The sequence below is a fragment of the Bos taurus genome, chromosome 17 (genome assembly GCF_002263795.3).
Source record: "Bos taurus isolate L1 Dominette 01449 registration number 42190680 breed Hereford chromosome 17, ARS-UCD2.0, whole genome shotgun sequence".
NCBI lineage: Eukaryota > Metazoa > Chordata > Mammalia > Artiodactyla > Bovidae > Bos > Bos taurus.
The window spans coordinates 25,066,601-25,082,488 of NC_037344.1; the positions used below are offsets into that span (position 1 = coordinate 25,066,601).

At 44.1% G+C, this 15,888-nt stretch overlaps 2 protein-coding genes across 12 annotated transcripts in view; one reads left to right on the forward strand and one right to left on the reverse strand.

Annotated features, from left to right (window-relative positions):
* PCDH10 (protocadherin 10) overlaps positions 1-4,617 on the reverse strand; it is a 46,387-nt gene extending 41,770 nt beyond the window's left edge. For 2 of the 4 annotated variants that reach the window (XM_005217564.5, XM_010813744.4), the window contains exon 1: positions 1,132-4,616. In XM_005217564.5, coding sequence (XP_005217621.1) covers positions 1,132-3,759 — 2,628 coding nt within the window. In that variant the 5' untranslated portion in view covers positions 3,760-4,616. Of the gene's footprint in view, positions 1-1,131 lie in introns of all 4 variants that reach the window. The other 2 variants (XM_010813743.4, NM_001191151.1) reach the window with 2 other exon arrangements.
* A 94-nt stretch (positions 4,618-4,711) lies between these two features.
* LOC112442020 (craniofacial development protein 2-like) overlaps positions 4,712-15,888 on the forward strand; it is a 43,393-nt gene continuing 32,216 nt past the window's right edge. The window contains exons 1-4 of one of the 8 annotated variants that reach the window (XM_059876259.1): positions 4,712-4,785; positions 6,627-6,706; positions 11,293-11,379; positions 15,312-15,506. The gene's annotated coding sequence lies outside the window, so the exon portion shown is untranslated. Of the gene's footprint in view, positions 6,707-11,292; positions 11,380-12,203; positions 15,055-15,311; positions 15,532-15,888 lie in introns of those variants that run through there. The other 7 variants (XR_009491013.1, XR_009491012.1, XM_059876262.1 and 4 more) reach the window with 7 other exon arrangements.

A 15,888-nucleotide genomic window follows, 5' to 3' on the forward strand; every position in this document is an offset into this window, starting at 1 on the left:
GCTTAAGATACAAATGAGCTGTACAAATATTCATGAAAGTCAATGAATAATATCTAAGACTCAAAATAAATAAAATAACCTGCCAAAAAAAGGAGTTCATAATACCCGCTTCCCTCCTGGCCCCAATTCTTCCCCCTCCAAACACACTCTGCATTCTCCTCCCCGCCTCCACCACCCCACACACACCTTTTCCGGTCCAAACTTTCTTTTACAGAAATCAACTCTGTTCTCCCTCTCCCTCCCTCCTTTCAACTTTGCCACTTCTCCATCTTAAAAAAGGAAATCGGAATTGACAAGCCAAATTCTTTGATAAAGAAAGCCAACAGCAGTGATTCATCAAAAACGATGGCAAGGTGATTATTAGCTAAAAGGAATATGTAAGACAAGAACTGTTGAAGCCTTTCCGTGAGTTTACGCTTACAGGGGTTTGTGCCAAAGCAACTTCATTCAAATTCACACTGTGTGGGCGTTGGGCTTCAAGAACGTCTGTAAATGCTGTCCAGAGTAGAACTGAAGGCTTTTTTTTTGCAACCCGAGTTCAGAGAACAAGGATCTGATAACTCATTCACTAAAACATGCATTCGAGTTTAGACAACTGTGCAAAGTTAAACAATCTATAGCTTACTTTTACACGCGACTGAAGGCATCGATAAACAAAGCCAAACAATTAACTTTATTATGCTTGGGACAAATGCAAAGAGAAAAAAAGACCTTTGCCAGTGCCAGAAGGTCCCTCCCTGCATTTCCCTCTCCCCTCGGGCACTTTCTCCTTTACCCCCAGCTTTCTAAGAAGGGAAAGGACTGGGGTGGGGTAGGGTGGGGTGAGGGGGCTAGGATTTTAAAGGAAAGATGCCAGAGGGAAGAAGGAGGGTCCAAGGTGGCAAAGCACCAAAGGAGGGGAATGAAAATAAATGTGGAAGGGTGGAGCGCAGAAAATTAGGGACGACACGAAGTTTAAGTTACACAGGAAGGGGTGGGAGAGGCGGCTTTCCATTCCTGCCCCCACAAAGATACAAATAAGCTAATATCCTAAAAATAAATACACAGTGCACCAGAGATACAAGGGCCGGGCTAGAGGAGGCTTTCGGATGGAGGAGATGAGAGATGGTGGTCCTTTCGCTTCAGCCTTACCTCGTTGGACAAAATGCTTCCGTTGGAGATGATGTCGGGCTGCTGGTCTGTGTAACCGGTGACGATGGCCCCGCAGGGGTTGTGCTCAGTGTCCGTACTCCGCGATGGGCTGCAGGGCTTAAGGAACATCAGGTCGGTTTTGGCGGACTCGGGGGTCAGGCAGACCTGGTAGCAGTAATTCTGGTTGTGGTGATGGGAGCCAAAGCCCCCGGACTCCTCCACCGGCACCTGGGCCGGGTTACTGGGTACGTTGGAGCTTTGAACCAGCATGATGTCCGACTTGCTGAGTTTCTTCTTGCGCGCCCGGGCTTGGCGGCCACAGCAGGTCGACCCCCCGCTGCCACAGCAGCAGCAGAGGCAGCAGTCGCTGGCCAGACACGTGTAAATATTCAGCTTTTTCTCTTTCTGGCAACGCACGGCAAGCACGATCATGGCCAGAAGGAAGATGAAGGATACCGAGCCCAGCGCGATGATGAGGATAAGGGTGAGGTCCAGCGACGTCTCCCCGCCGCCGGAGCGGCTGGGACGCTGGTGCTCTCCTGACCCCCCGCCCCCGCCCCCGCCCCCGCCCTGGGGCTCGACAGCGCCATCCACCAGCTGCACCACCAAGGTGGCGGTGGAGGACAGGGGAGGTTGCCCGTGGTCGCGCACCTCGATCACCAGTTCGTAAGGCCGCTGGGGGTCGCGCTTGGCTGGCACCCGGCGCGCTGTACGGAGCTCCCCGGTGCGCCAATCCATGCGGAAGAGGTTCATTTCGTTACCCCTCACAATGCTGTAGGTGAGCCGGGCGTTCTCGCCGTCATCTGCGTCCACCGCGGCCACGCGGGTCAGCAGGTAACCGGGCTCAGCCGAGCGGGGCAGCACCTCGCGCGCCGGAGTCCCGTTGCGCCCCGGAAGGGGGGCTACGATAGCAGGAGCGTTGTCGTTCTGATCCACGATGAGGATGTTGACCGTGGCGTTGCCAGCCAGTGCCTGGGGGCTACCGGCGTCCCGCGCTTCCACTTGGAAGCTGAAGTCCTTGAGCTGTTCATAGTCGAAGGAGCGCAGGGCATACAGGTAGCCGTTCTCGGAGTTGATGGACACGTAAGTGAAGACGCTCATGCCCTGGATCTGGCACTCCAGGATAGAGTAGGCTAGCTGGGCGTTGGCGCCCTCATCACGGTCTGTGGCGCTCACCGCGTAGATGTAGGCGCCTGGCACGTTGTTTTCGGTCACATACACATCGTAGACCGGCTGGCTGAAGCGCGGTGCGTTGTCGTTCACATCTGACACTTGCACCTGGATGGACTTACTGGTGGAGAGTGCAGGCTCGCCCCGGTCGCGAGCCACCACGGTCAGGGTGTAGGAGTCCCCCGCCTCTCGGTCCAGAGGGGCCTCGGTCACGATGGTATAGTAGTTCTTGAAGGAAGACTTGAGGCGGAACGGCACATCCCCCAGCAGCTCGCACTGCACCTGCCCATTCTCCTCTGAGTCGCGGTCGGTTACACTGAACAAGGCCACCACCGTGCCGGGCGCCGCGCCCTCGCTCACCGCCTCCTTCACGGTGCTGAAGCTGATCTCCGGCGCGTTGTCGTTAGCATCCAGCACCCTCACTATCACCTTGCAGTGCGCAGGCACGGCGTTGGGGCCCAGGTCCTTGGCTTGAACGTACACTTGGTACACCGGGCTCTCTTCGTAGTCCAGCTCGCCGCTCACCTCCAACCGCCCGGTGCGAGGGGAGAGTCCGAAGAGCTCGCGTGCCCGGGGCGAAATGTGGCTGCTGAAGGAGTACACGACCTCTCCATTCTGGCCCTCATCTGGGTCTGTGGCGTTAAGCTGGATCACGAGCGTACCAGGCGGCGAGTTCTCTGGTAGGGACACAGTGTAGACGGGTTGGTCGAAGGCGGGCACATTGTCGTTTGAGTCCAGCACTCGGATGGTGAGTAGGGCCGTGCCGGTGCGCTGCTGCTGGGGGAGCAGGCCCCCTCCCCCGCCGCCGCCTCCTCCTCCTTCTCCGCCTCCCCCTCCTCCCCCGTCCACCGCGGTCAGCACGTAGCGGTGCACCGCTTGCTGCTCTCGGTCCAGAGGCTTCTCCAGCACCAGCTCGGCGAATCGGTTGCCATCCCCCTGGGTCTGCACGTCCAGGGAGAAGTAGCTGTTGGGGGTGATCTCGTAGTCGCGCAAGGAGTTGGTACCCACGTCTGGGTCGAATGCGCTCTCCAAGGGGAAGCGGGTGCCCGGCGTGGCGCTCTCAGAGATCTCTACGGTCAGGTCCGGCTCCGGGAAGGAGGGGGGATTGTCGTTGATGTCCAGCACCTCGATCTCCACCCGAAACAGCTCCAAGGGGTTCTCCAGGAAGACCTCCAGGTGCAGGACGCAGGAGGGGCTCTGCTTGCAGATTTGCTCGCGGTCAATCTTCTCATTCACGTACAACACCCCGGTCTCCAGGTTGAGGTCCAAGTAAGGGGTCCGAGAGTTGGGAGCCGTTTGAAAGCCGCGAGCCGAAAGTTTTGTAATGTCCAAGCCCAGATCTTCAGCGATATTCCCCACGAAAGTGCCATGTTCCTGCTCCTCCTGCACCGTGTAGTGAAGCTGGGAAAAGACTCCTTCCACCATCCAGAGCAAGGCAAAGAATAATAGCACAATCATCTCCAAAGGGAAAGGAAGCAGCTTCCCGCAGCCAGTCAGCCACCCAATCACCTCCCCCACCACCACGGAAAAAAAAAAAAAAAACTCAAATAAAAAATACAAATAAAAGTGCGCTATGTGGGGGGGCTCCTGTGGCTTTCTGTCCTTACAAATCTTATTTCTTTTGCTTCATTTTAGGGTTTCCCCCAATTCAACCTCATTTTTTAATCTTAGATCAGGAAGGGTGACAGGCGTCCCCTTTCCTCATCTGTAATCTTCCCACTGACCAATTAATAAAATAATAATACAATAGTCAGCGTCCTTTATTCCGACAGTCTTGGCGCAACGCGGCGCTGGCAAATCCCAAGGAGGAAATTTCGGTATTTCAAGACTGTCCTCGGTTTGTCTTCTCGCTGATGGGAGGAGAAGAAGGAGGAGGAAAAGGAGAAGGAGGAGGAGGAAGATGAAGAGGAAGAGGAGAAGGAAGAGGAGATGCTGTTGGCACCGCTGAACATGCCTCTTACTGTCAACGGCTGGCAAATGCAAAAGGGCTTAAAAACAGCGAGGGAATTTTGTGCCGGAAAAGCATAGAATGGCTCTGCAGCATAAAACTTTCATTCTCTTCATTTCTCCGGATGGATGTTCTTGGCATTTTTTCCTCTTTCGCTCTATTTGTCTGTTTTGGCTGTCATAGTCTTGCCTCTCTCTGTCCTCATCTCCACCGTCGTTTGCCTCTCAGTAACTGTGAGGAGCAGTTTCTTTTTTGCTGTTTCTTCCCAAGCCTCTTCTTTCCTCTAACCTGTCTCTCTGCTTTTCAGTTCTTCCTTCCTCCTCCTGCCTCAGCCCTAAGCCTGCGATCTCGGCTGGCAGTTTCTGAGCTCTGAGCGCTCCGCTTCTCTGTTTTTGCGCAGCGCCCTCATTCTGCCAACCAATCGCCAAGGAGCACCACCCACCGAGTCAGAGCTAATTGGACAAACTGGCCGTCAAGAAGGCGCGTCACGCAGTAACCGGGCCGGGCGCGATGGAACCCGCGTCTGAGCTGCCGGGGTGAGTGTGAGTGTGAGAGCGAGAACAGCCCGGCAGGTCCCGAGGTGCTAGCTGGGGACTCTGCCGCGGAAAGTTCCCAGTCCCCAGCCGCAGGTAACGGAGAGGGAATAGAGAGGTTTCCCTGTTTGCATCAGCAAATGCGAAAACATAATAGCAGCAGCGGTATCCTCTCCCAGGAGCGGGGTTTCCAATGACGCTAACATTCTTTTTCCTTTAAGGTGTTTTCCTTGCTGCTGATCGTGAAAATAAGTCACCGAGAAAAACAGGAAAAAGTTGCAGAGGGGCCACTAATTGGCTGGGGTTACCAATTTAAGGGACCCTGGCGGAGATTAGCAGGACATTTTAAAACAGATATGGCGTAGGCTGTGTCAAACTAAGTGTGAAGGTCTGAAGGGGCTGCGGGGAAAAGGGGTTAGACAGCTGGAGTGTGGAGGGGAGGTGGGTCCCAAACAGCCAGGGGATGCAAGCCCAGGGATGAACGCTGGCGGCTCCTATAGACGTGCAGACGCTTTATACTCGCCTCTTCCCTTCCTAAACGTACATCCACAGTATCTTACCAAAAAATTAATTCGCTTAGGGACCTGGTTTGAGCTGTGAGCCCTTTGATCAACGACTGAGGAGTTTCATTTGAGCTCTGCTTTCCAGCCCGCCAGCCTAGCGCTGACTCTCTGGCCTCGGGCACGGAGCTCTGCCGTTCGCTGCAAGGCGCCTCGAATATCCCTGCGCCTCCCCCTGCCAAGTGCGACGCAGCGGCGGCGCGCACAGGCTTTTTTCTGCTTTTTCTGACAATTGGCGATCTCCCCCTCCTCCCTACACTAGACCCGAGCACCGATTCTTGCCCAGCCTGGAGCAAGACCGCAGGATGAGGGCAGAGGGACGGCTGTGAACGCGTGTGGGGGCGGGGTTGAGGGTAGGTGCGTGGGCTGGGGCCGTGCACACGCGGGGCCCCAGTGTGTGTGAGGCTGCGAGTATCTGCGAACGCGCTTGCACATCCATCCACGGCGCTCGCATCCATCCTGCCTGGTTCCGTTCACCGCTCTGTATAAGCCCCAACGGAGCATCCCTCCAACACCTCCGGGGCCCCGAAGGATGCGCTTGAGGAGCTCCGAGTGCTCACTCTCGGCGAAGCGCCGGGGCAAAGCGGCGCGTAAACGCACCCAGTTCTTGTGAAGTTAAAATACAGCGCGAACTCTTCAATGCTAGAGTGGATTCAATGTTAATTCTCCAAAAAAGATTTTTAAAAGCGTAATTGTGTATTAATTAATGGGCTGTAGGGGGTTGTTTATTCAACCAATGCAGCCCTTGTTCAGTTGCCTTCTTATGCTACAAGATAGAAAGATCCCTTGGGGCTTCCTGGTAATGAATGACCTGGGAGTAACACCGCCACAACCTGCGGGGAAAAGGAGAGTCATTTACCCGATCCTGAGGTATGTTGTCATTCCCTCCTGGCAGGGAATTAAGAAGGGCGAGTGGCCATGGCCGGGAATATAGACTGAGGCTTGCCTCTGCGAGTTCCGTGAGTGCCTGTCTTGCGGCTCTAGGCCCCCCGCCCCCATTGGCTCTTTCATGGAGATAGGTCCAGCCTTTGAGCGGTTGGAAGGAAAGGATGCCAGCAAAAATGGCTAATCCTTTTCCAGCTGCAGTAAACTGACGATTGGCCAAAGCCAAGAGAAAACCGCCGCAGTTAAAATGATTTTAGCGTCACGTCTGCAGCTGAGAATGGAGCGTCAGTTTTTAAAAGGACCTGTGGATCAATGAAAAGGAGATTATAGTGTATCTGAATATTAATAATGGCATTGCATCTGTACTTTCTCCCCCTCCCCTTCCTGATTTTTCCTTAGATCTGCAGGATTGAAATGAAATGTTTTGAGGTCTTCAAGCTGACTCATCAGAATAATCCTGGAACATTTTTAAAATGACGGTAATTTTCTAATATTTCATTTGTACGTACGGAAACACTTGTGTGTGCGCGCGTGTTTGCGTGTGAGAAGCATGCGGCTGAATGACAATGCAGATCCAGAAACTGTTTGCGGGAGGGGGATTGTGTTCTCAAAACGTAGACGAAGTTTGAGCAGACTTTGGACGTTCGCTTAGAGCCAGAGAGCTTCCAGAGGTGGAGATGAGAACGTGGAGAGATGGCCAGATTTGCCTGTAAATAATCACTACAGCCACTGTAATACTTGAGCTGCATTTTTGTTTTTTTGATAGCAGTTGTGTTTGAAAGGGAAACTCTCTCCACAAACGTGGGTTACAGGCGTCTCCTAGCGGCGAAAGCGGCACAGGACAAGCCAGCGAATTTTGCTTTGGGGCTTTGGTTCGGCTGGGCCGGCCTGTTGGGGGCTCTGCAGGATTTCTTGGGTCGCAGAGGCTAGGATCCGCGCCGGCAAAGCCGGCCGAGGTCCTCTAGAGGTCTCGCCTCTGTGACTTCTAGTCTCCGAGACGCCCTGGAATCGGCGGGGTGACGACGGGGTCTTCCTCTTGTGAGAACAAGCACGAACCCTCGGTCCCTTCTACGTCGCTCCAGCCAAGGGTAATTGCAAGAGCATGTTGCCCCCGGCCACGATTCAGACATCTGCCTCGTTACCCTGGAACCATTAAACAGCCCCACCCCATCACCCAAGGAACAAAACAACACTTTAAATCTATCTTTAAAAACTGCCTTCTTAAAACCCGTGTACTTTCTTCCTTGCTGTGTCAATGGAGCAGATTTCCCCCTTTGCTTTTTCACTCGGCGGACCCCAGAATTTAGTGAGGCCGTGATTACATAAATAACAGCCCGGGTGGTGGGGCTGACAATCTGTTTGAAGTACAGAATATCTTATATGCAGCGTCCTTCACCCCCTCCCCCCTCATAACTGAAACCGGCGGGGAGAAGCAATCTTCAACATAACCCTCCTCCCTCCCCACGTCCCCTCCAGGAGCGCCAACTCTCCGGGCCAACGCAAACTGTATCCTAAAACAGACAGGGGAAAGCAGCTATTACTATTATTTGGAGGGTTGGTTATCAACATCAGTCTTAATAGAAGTCCTTGTTGGTGTGTGAATGATAAACCATCCTCGTTAATTTCATTGTCCTCTAAGGGCAGCAGGCGAGGGTGGGCGCTAAGAATCTCACAGTCAGGTTTTCTGTACACAGTAGTTACAAACTTTGAAACTAACTAACCGGGCTGCTTTCCTCCCTGCCCTTTTCAGGGAAAGGCGGAAGGGAAACAAGTTTGTTAACTATCATTTGGATGAATGAGTGTTTGCAGTGATTTAACTTGACTTGAAAGCAATTTGTTTCTAAATCCTCTTATTATTGCAGTGTGCCCAGAGCTTTGAGAGAATTTTTTTTTTAAAGAAATAGGAGAAATAAAATTTAAATTGTCAATAAGGAGTCTTTCAAATGCCAAACCCCTGCCAGGGTTGAGCTGGGTGGTTCACTGCACTTATTACTCCCAGCAAGCACAGTGCAGAGAGCAAACGCAAAGGACCTGGACTGTATGGAGCTCTTATGGGTAACCATGAAATCGGTTTATTTGTAGCAGTGTAACCTAATTTCAGAGGTGTGAAGGCAAGGCTTTGGAACCAATGCCATACTGTTTGCTTTGGTTCATTCCAGGAGAGTGAGTGTTGATGAGAGTTGGCTGGAAAAGATTTATAGCATATACATGCTATATGTTATAAGCATTCAGGTAACTCTTTAGTTACTGTGTTCTAATGCTTTGAACCCAATGGAGACCAAACCAACCTGTTTGGGGGGCTGAGAATACTAGCTATTAAGTGTTACTTGATATTCAATGTAGAAACGTTTTCTCCATTTTGTTTAACCTTGTTAATATTGATGTGGCTTCACATTTCAGTGTCTTTTCAGTTATCAGACAGGGCCAGCATTTTGTTAAACTCTAAACAGTGAATTAAAAGCACTGATGAGCTGAAGCAGCCCTTTAATGCAAAATGACAAATTGCACTTAAGCAATACATGAACAAGAAAATGATTTATGGATTTTTTACAATAGTCTGAGCAAATGAAAGCAACATGAATTATATATCCTAATGCTCAAAATATCATTTTCTAATAATACTGTTTCAGTTCAGATGCTATACTCTTATCCTTTCTCTAAGAGGTATTGATCAGTAAGAAGTCCAGGAGTATTTTAAAATCAGGCAATAGTGTTTGATACTGTTTCCAAATATATTTCCTGAGTATGGGGTGGGTGATCAACATTGAGTACACTCACATACTTGTCAGCTCCTTCACATACTGTGTCTTTTAGTGAAAAATAGGTAATCCTTTGGAAACTTATGCTTTGCTCCACACCTTCTTTCAGAATGTAAATAAAGAGATCTGATATGGAATGACAATCTTTATTACATCATGACCTCTTTTTCTGAAAATCAAAATGCATTACCTCATCTTATCCTTCTATAAAAAATTGCCTTAGATATTGAAAAATCTGATTTCTTCAAAATGTCTCATCTCTTTATATTGGTTTATCCTGTTGTTTATTTTTATATTTTTCTTAGTGTCCTTAAGACACACCTGAGTTAGTATAAGTGTCATGTGCCTTAGTTTGGGGGGCATTAAGTAGACAAGATAGATGTATTGTTGTCTTAAATTACAGAAAAATACTCAATCAGATAGAATTTGGTGGGATGCCTATATGAAAAAGAAAATTAGTTACTTCTGTGTTATGATGAGTGACTACTCCTAGCATTTTTTTAACCATTTGTGGCTCATATAAGTATTTTGGGGTATGTGTAGAAGTTTAAGTGAAGACATTATCTTTGCTGTATTACGTAGTCAATCATAGGAAATGAGTTTCCTCTAGAGTCACATTATTAAGCTTTATCTTAATTATCCAGGTTTATTTATTTTTTTAAAAGGAAAAGAAAAAACTTGAATCCCAGCCTCTGCTTTTGACAGCATTAATAATTACTCTTACTGAAGATTACTGAAATCAATGATGTGATTAGGATTGTAAATAAAACTATAAGACATCACATTTTAAAAAACCAGCTAACAGGGATGATATGTGGGTTTTACTTACTGATGGGGCCCAGAGGTAGAAATGAAGCTTTAAACATTAAGGATGATATAGAACAATTTCAAAAATTTAATTGCAAGCCCTGATTAAGTTTATATGAGTAGAAGAAAAGATGTCTAGAATTCTGTTTTCTTCCCCAGTGAGTTTGCTTCTTTTTTGACACTGATACAGTCAGCAAAATACTAGTGTTTGCCTGGCAAGTATAAATTGTTTTCATCAAGGGGAAGCCCCTTGATTTTTATGAATACAGAATGAGATTACTCAAATTGTGATTAGGGTTACAAGTCATAGCATTCTTTTCTAAAGGATTTGAAAATGTTACTGGAGACAGCACCACAGAGACACTATCACATGTAGAGTGAGAATTACATTGGTAATTAGAATTATAATAGTAAACAGACCAAATAGTAGAACAGATATTTCAGTTTAAGAAAAATATCTTTCTCAGTTTGGCTGGTTACTATAATTCGTTCTATAAGAAACCTGATTTCCATGATGTCTTATTTAAATAGGCTTGTCTATGCAATACTGTAAAATGCTTTATTTGATTGCAATTTCTTGTTTTTTTTTTTTTTTTTTAGGTCAAAATGGTTTTTAAACAGCCAGTATATGTCAAGCATTCTTAGATAAGTTGTAGTATTTTCACCCATGTCTACAAGTAATATCATCCCAACATTATAGATAAATGATACTCAGGATGTTCAGCATTTAAGTAACTCAGCAAATTAGTACAAAATTTAAATCCAGGCCTTCTGATGCTCTCAGGTTGAGGCTCCACTATGATGTTCCTCTGGTCTATCTGATTGGATTTACTTTGGAGGTAAAACAAAAAATGAATTAATTTACAGATTAAAGATGGAGTTCAATCTTTAAAGTTCATCTTTAATCCAGATTTTGTAAAATAGAAGTACTGATTTTAGACCAGTCAAAATGGCTAGTACCTCACTGAGTTGAGCCAAGGAGGAGTTCATAAACATATTTGAGGAGGCTTTTATTTTTTATTTTTTGAGATTTATTAGGAGACCAAAACTTGAATACATTTTCTTACAAGTGAGGTTATGAAGCATCCATCTCTTTCTCACATTTGAAGTGTGTGGCATGGGAATCATGGTTTTTAGTGACTGAAAATAGAAACTGATAATACAACCATGTCCAAAAGGAAGGCACTTCTAGTTCATCCATTCCTGAAACATATACTAAGTTGATCAATGGTCCCAGAAGGCTTGTTCACTTAGTTTATTAGAGATTGTTAAAAGCTAGGAAGAACTAAGACATGTACCCATTTTACACAGCACAAATATTCTTTTTTTTTTGTATGTATTTCTGAGTTGATCTTTAAAAGGGAAAGAGTGTTTTGTTAAGCAAAATTTCAACCATCATTTTCATACTAATTTCTTCAATGTTACTCCAAAAAGATTGTTTAAATTTGAAATTTCTGAAAATCAAACAATGGAATTTATTTGATAATCTGTGCCTGCAGGAAATGAAAGGAAATGACTTAAAAACAATTTTAAATATAGGAAGAAATCACCAAGGGAAGAAGATGATGGAATCTTATTTACTTACTGTAAGTATAAAATATGTATTACTATTTTGGTAATAAGTACTGATAGAAGAAAAATATTGTATTTCTTTTAGAAGTGTGCCCAATAACTCAGAGTATGTGTAATGTAGGCCCTCTAAGGAAGGTTCTATATGTTACTTATTTCTGAAGGCACCTAACTGTGGTGGGTGATGATACAGTAAATTATGAAGAATTAAACCAAATTGGGCTTAAATCCCTGCTTCTGCAAATATCTGAACTTGGTCAAATTACTTAACTCCTTTGAAACATTATCAAAGTGTGTTAAACATCTTAAACATCTGTTAAAATATGACAAAAATTGACCTTATTGAGTCATTGTGAGGCTTAAATTGAAATGATATATGTAAAACTCTTAGCCCATAGTAGACTTTTAATAAATGTTAAATAATATTATAGCAAGATGTTTTGAATGAGATAGTCCTTAAATATTTATTGAGAATAATTAATATTGATTTTCTTGGTGTTTTTTTTTCTTCATGAAATCCATACTAAAGTATTTACTTTGAGGACAATTTTGCATTGTCCTTGTTTTGCAGGATATTATAATTTTAAAGAGAACACAAATCATAAGTGAAGAAGATCAAACTAGCTAAATGTTAATTAAACATCAAAATATAAAAGTCAATGAGCTTCTCTTCATAATCATGTTGTTTTATTTTAACACTTTAATTTTCTTCTAGATAAGTTTAAATTTTCGATATGTTTTAGTTTATATGATAAAACGTGTAGATTCAGAAAATCATTTAAATGAAAACATGGTGTTTCATTATAAAATACTGTTGTTTTAATTCTATAATTATCAACATTTTAGGATTGTGTGAAAGTGTTTGTTGCTCAGTCGTGTCTGACTCTTTGTGACCCCATGGACTGTAGCCTGCCAGGCTCCTCTGTCCATGGGATTTTCCAGGCAAGAATACTGGAGTGGGTTGCTATACCCTTCTGCAGGGAATCAGCCAGACTGAGGGATCCAACCCATGTCTCCTGCATTGTGGGCAGATTCTTTACTGTCTGAGCCACCAGAAAGTTCACATTTTAGGATTCAAAAACTCTTATTTGATATAGTCACTATTTTCCCTCTAATTCCTTAATACAGTATATACTACTATAGTCAAGTGAGCGACTGAACTGAACTGATATTATGTCAATGGGTACAAAAATTCTCCAGATTAAAAACAAATTGCTAAAAATCACTTAAGATAGAATGAATTTATTAGAATGACCAATTTTGAGCCTCAAGCCTTTCTCTTTATCATTCTCCTCTTTTGCTATATCTGTGTCTAGCATTGCTGTTATTAGTATTCTCCTTAGTAACTCATTATACTTTTAGAAAACAAAAACACATTGGTGCTGGTGTGATAGGAGCAGAGCCATACAAATACTTAAAGAATAGAAAATAAATGTAAATCATGGATATATTTCTCCAGGATTCATCATCAATTTTATAAAGAATGCATATAAAATGTTTAGATACATTCATTAAATGGCATAAAAATACATTTAAACATCTAATGACTATGAATGCTGAGTGCATGGGAAATATAGAAAAGACTAGAATAAAAACAATTAAGCAAAGATTTCTAGAAAAGGGCAGTTTGTGTTATGATTTTAAAGGCAACAGTACTATACAGATAAGCAGAAAAAACATTTCTAAAGCAGGTGAGAAGGACTTGCACAGTAAAGAAGTGAAAATAGTGATAGCAAAAAGCTTTTCTATGGAGATCATAAAAACAGCAAATTGAGCTTTTCAATTACAGGCCAACATCCTGACTTTGGACCCAGTTACTTACATCTATGATGCCAGTTCAGTTCAGTCGCTCAGTCATGTCTGACTCTTTGCGACCCCATGAATCTCAAGGCAGCTTCAATTTTGTTTCATTGGATTTATTCCTCTTTATCCCCACCCACAAGAATTTGGCCAAATTTAAGGTCAGCAGAGTTGGGTGAGAGTCTCATTTAGCTTTCACACCTGAGTAATGCTTTTGGTATGGATTGGGCTAATAGCCAGTGCTCAGCCTTAGAATTATAATAAAACCTAATATTATTGCTTATTCATTAGCATATATATTTGAGAATCCTGGCTGCTGCTTGTAATTTAATAGTGATGTGATGATGGCTGCTTTTCTCAAAATACTGTAAAAACCTTGTCTGGTTAGACTACCTAACCAAGTATCTAATTTAACAAAAACGTATTTTTATTCTGCTAAGCAAATAAGGGAGAAATGCGTTGCATAAGCCCAAGGAACCTAACAAACATTCGGCTGAATGGTCCCACTTTTGATAGTGTTGTTGGCTGCATTACCAATGCTTAATAAAGATGTGCTGACTAAATGAATGAATGCTTGACCTTTTAACTTTCCACTTTATTCATCTTTAAAATATATCTAAGATGTTATACTCAACTCCACAGGCTATATTCTTAATCATCTGTATTTGAGAAAGGTCTTTGAAGTGGGTTATTTCAGAAGAAACCCAAATTAAAATGGAAAATTCACTGTACAAGTGTGTTCAAAACACTTGATCTCTCATTTACAGCTCATGAAATGCATTCCTTCTCTCTCAGAACTGCTACTACTCAAAAGTGACATTATCAACTTATAATGTTCTTTGTTTTCTAGTTTTCATCTTATTTTGTATATACTATGTTGACTGTATAACTATGACTAGAATAAGTACAATGGCTAGTATTCTGAATTGTTTTATTGTTTTTATAAGGTCAGAATGGCAAGCTAAGAAGCAGTCCCCCAGGATTAGAATGTTAAGATGTTAAAAGTAAATATGACTGAGATAGGAGGACATTTGCTGCCATAGGTAGAATCAGGAGATATTATAATTTATAAATGTTTCGGGGTTAAGTTTAAAAGAAAGGTTGATTGACTTGCTAGATTCAAAGCAATGAATATCCTGAATTTTAAGTCAGAGGGGACACTGTCTTGCTTTTAGCTTCTGTTCTTCAAGTCTCCTGAAATGAAGAGATGTCAGTTCCAAAAAGAACTGTTGATTACCATAGTATGTGTATTTTTTCCTTTTCTTATTCCCCAGTTTCCTTTTTCATAACTGACAGACCTGTATTGTTTGTGGCTTAGATATGATGGACTTTAGAAACAATTCTGTAATTAGGTCATAATTATTTTATACATGAAGGATTAAGAATAATCTGAGAGGTTTTTCACAGGCTAATAAAACCAGGATTAGCTGACCAGAATGAAAGGGTTTAAGTGTAAATATAAAGTACACACACATAAGAAAGAAAAAGGGCAGAGTAGATACAACTGTATTTTTCCATGTAAGAAAATATAAAAATGTATCAGTGAAACAGGATGGATCAGAGTTGGAGGATACTATATGTTTGCTTGATTTACAATGGAAAAGTTCCATGTCTGTGATGAACGGAAAGATTGACTTTTTCATCTTGCAATATACAAAAATGAACTCCGGGTGGATTTGAGCATTAATTCAAATATAAAACCACGGAATAACTAGATCTACAGTAGTATCTATCAGCCTGAATAATGAAGTAAACTGAGTCAAGCTTGAATTACCAGAAATTGAGTTCATTCCAGAACAGCAGAAGAATTACAATTGGGAAATGCCAACTGCACCAACCCAGGCTCAAGTCTGTAGAGGGTCCGCAGCGGGAGCCCAGCCGCAGTTCAAGCGGTAAGTTCATTGGCTTGAGCAGGATTGATGGCAGCTGTTCATTGGTCAGTTTCTGTCTTATGTAAATCACGCATTTACAGGAAATCAGTGTCGCAGTACCCAAGTTTTGTTTTCCTGAGGGAAGTTAGTGAGGTTATCCTTTTCATACCGCTTTTTCATTTAGAATTGAAAACCACCGTTCACATATAGAGGATTTACATCCCTCCAGTTAAGTTTCTTAAAAGTGTTTAATGTCCTGTTGTTCAAATTTATTCCAGAAAGCAGAAGAGAAAAACAAAACAAAACAAAACAAAAGAAAACCTCAATATCTAAGGGACAGCAGAAGCAGGAAGCGCTTCTGGAGCAGAGCTGTCATCCTTTCCTGGAAGCTGCTGCTCAGTAGCCTGTCTCCACCGAAATGCTAATGGTGACAACACAGGCAGATTCTGGAAGGGGAACTCAAGGATTCACAGGTCAGACATGTCTGTTAACAGCATGGTGAGTCCCTTTTGACGTTGGAAAGAGAAGGAATTAGGACTGTTAAACTTTATATATATTCTTCACTAGCTGGATAAAAAAAAAATCCCAGTTTTTGATACTGAGGTTCTAGAAACTCTAGGAAGAGGCTTCTTCCAGTTGTGTGCTCAATCGTGTTTGACTCTGCGACAACATGGACTGTAGCCCACCAGGCTCCTCTGTCCATGGGATTCTCCAGACAGGAATACTTCAGTGGGTTGCCATTTCCTTCTCCAGGGGATCTTCCCAATCCAGAAATCCAGGGATCTAACTGGTGTCTCCTGTGTCTTCTGCATTGGCAGGCAGATACTTAACACTAGGCCACCTGGGAAGCCCTCT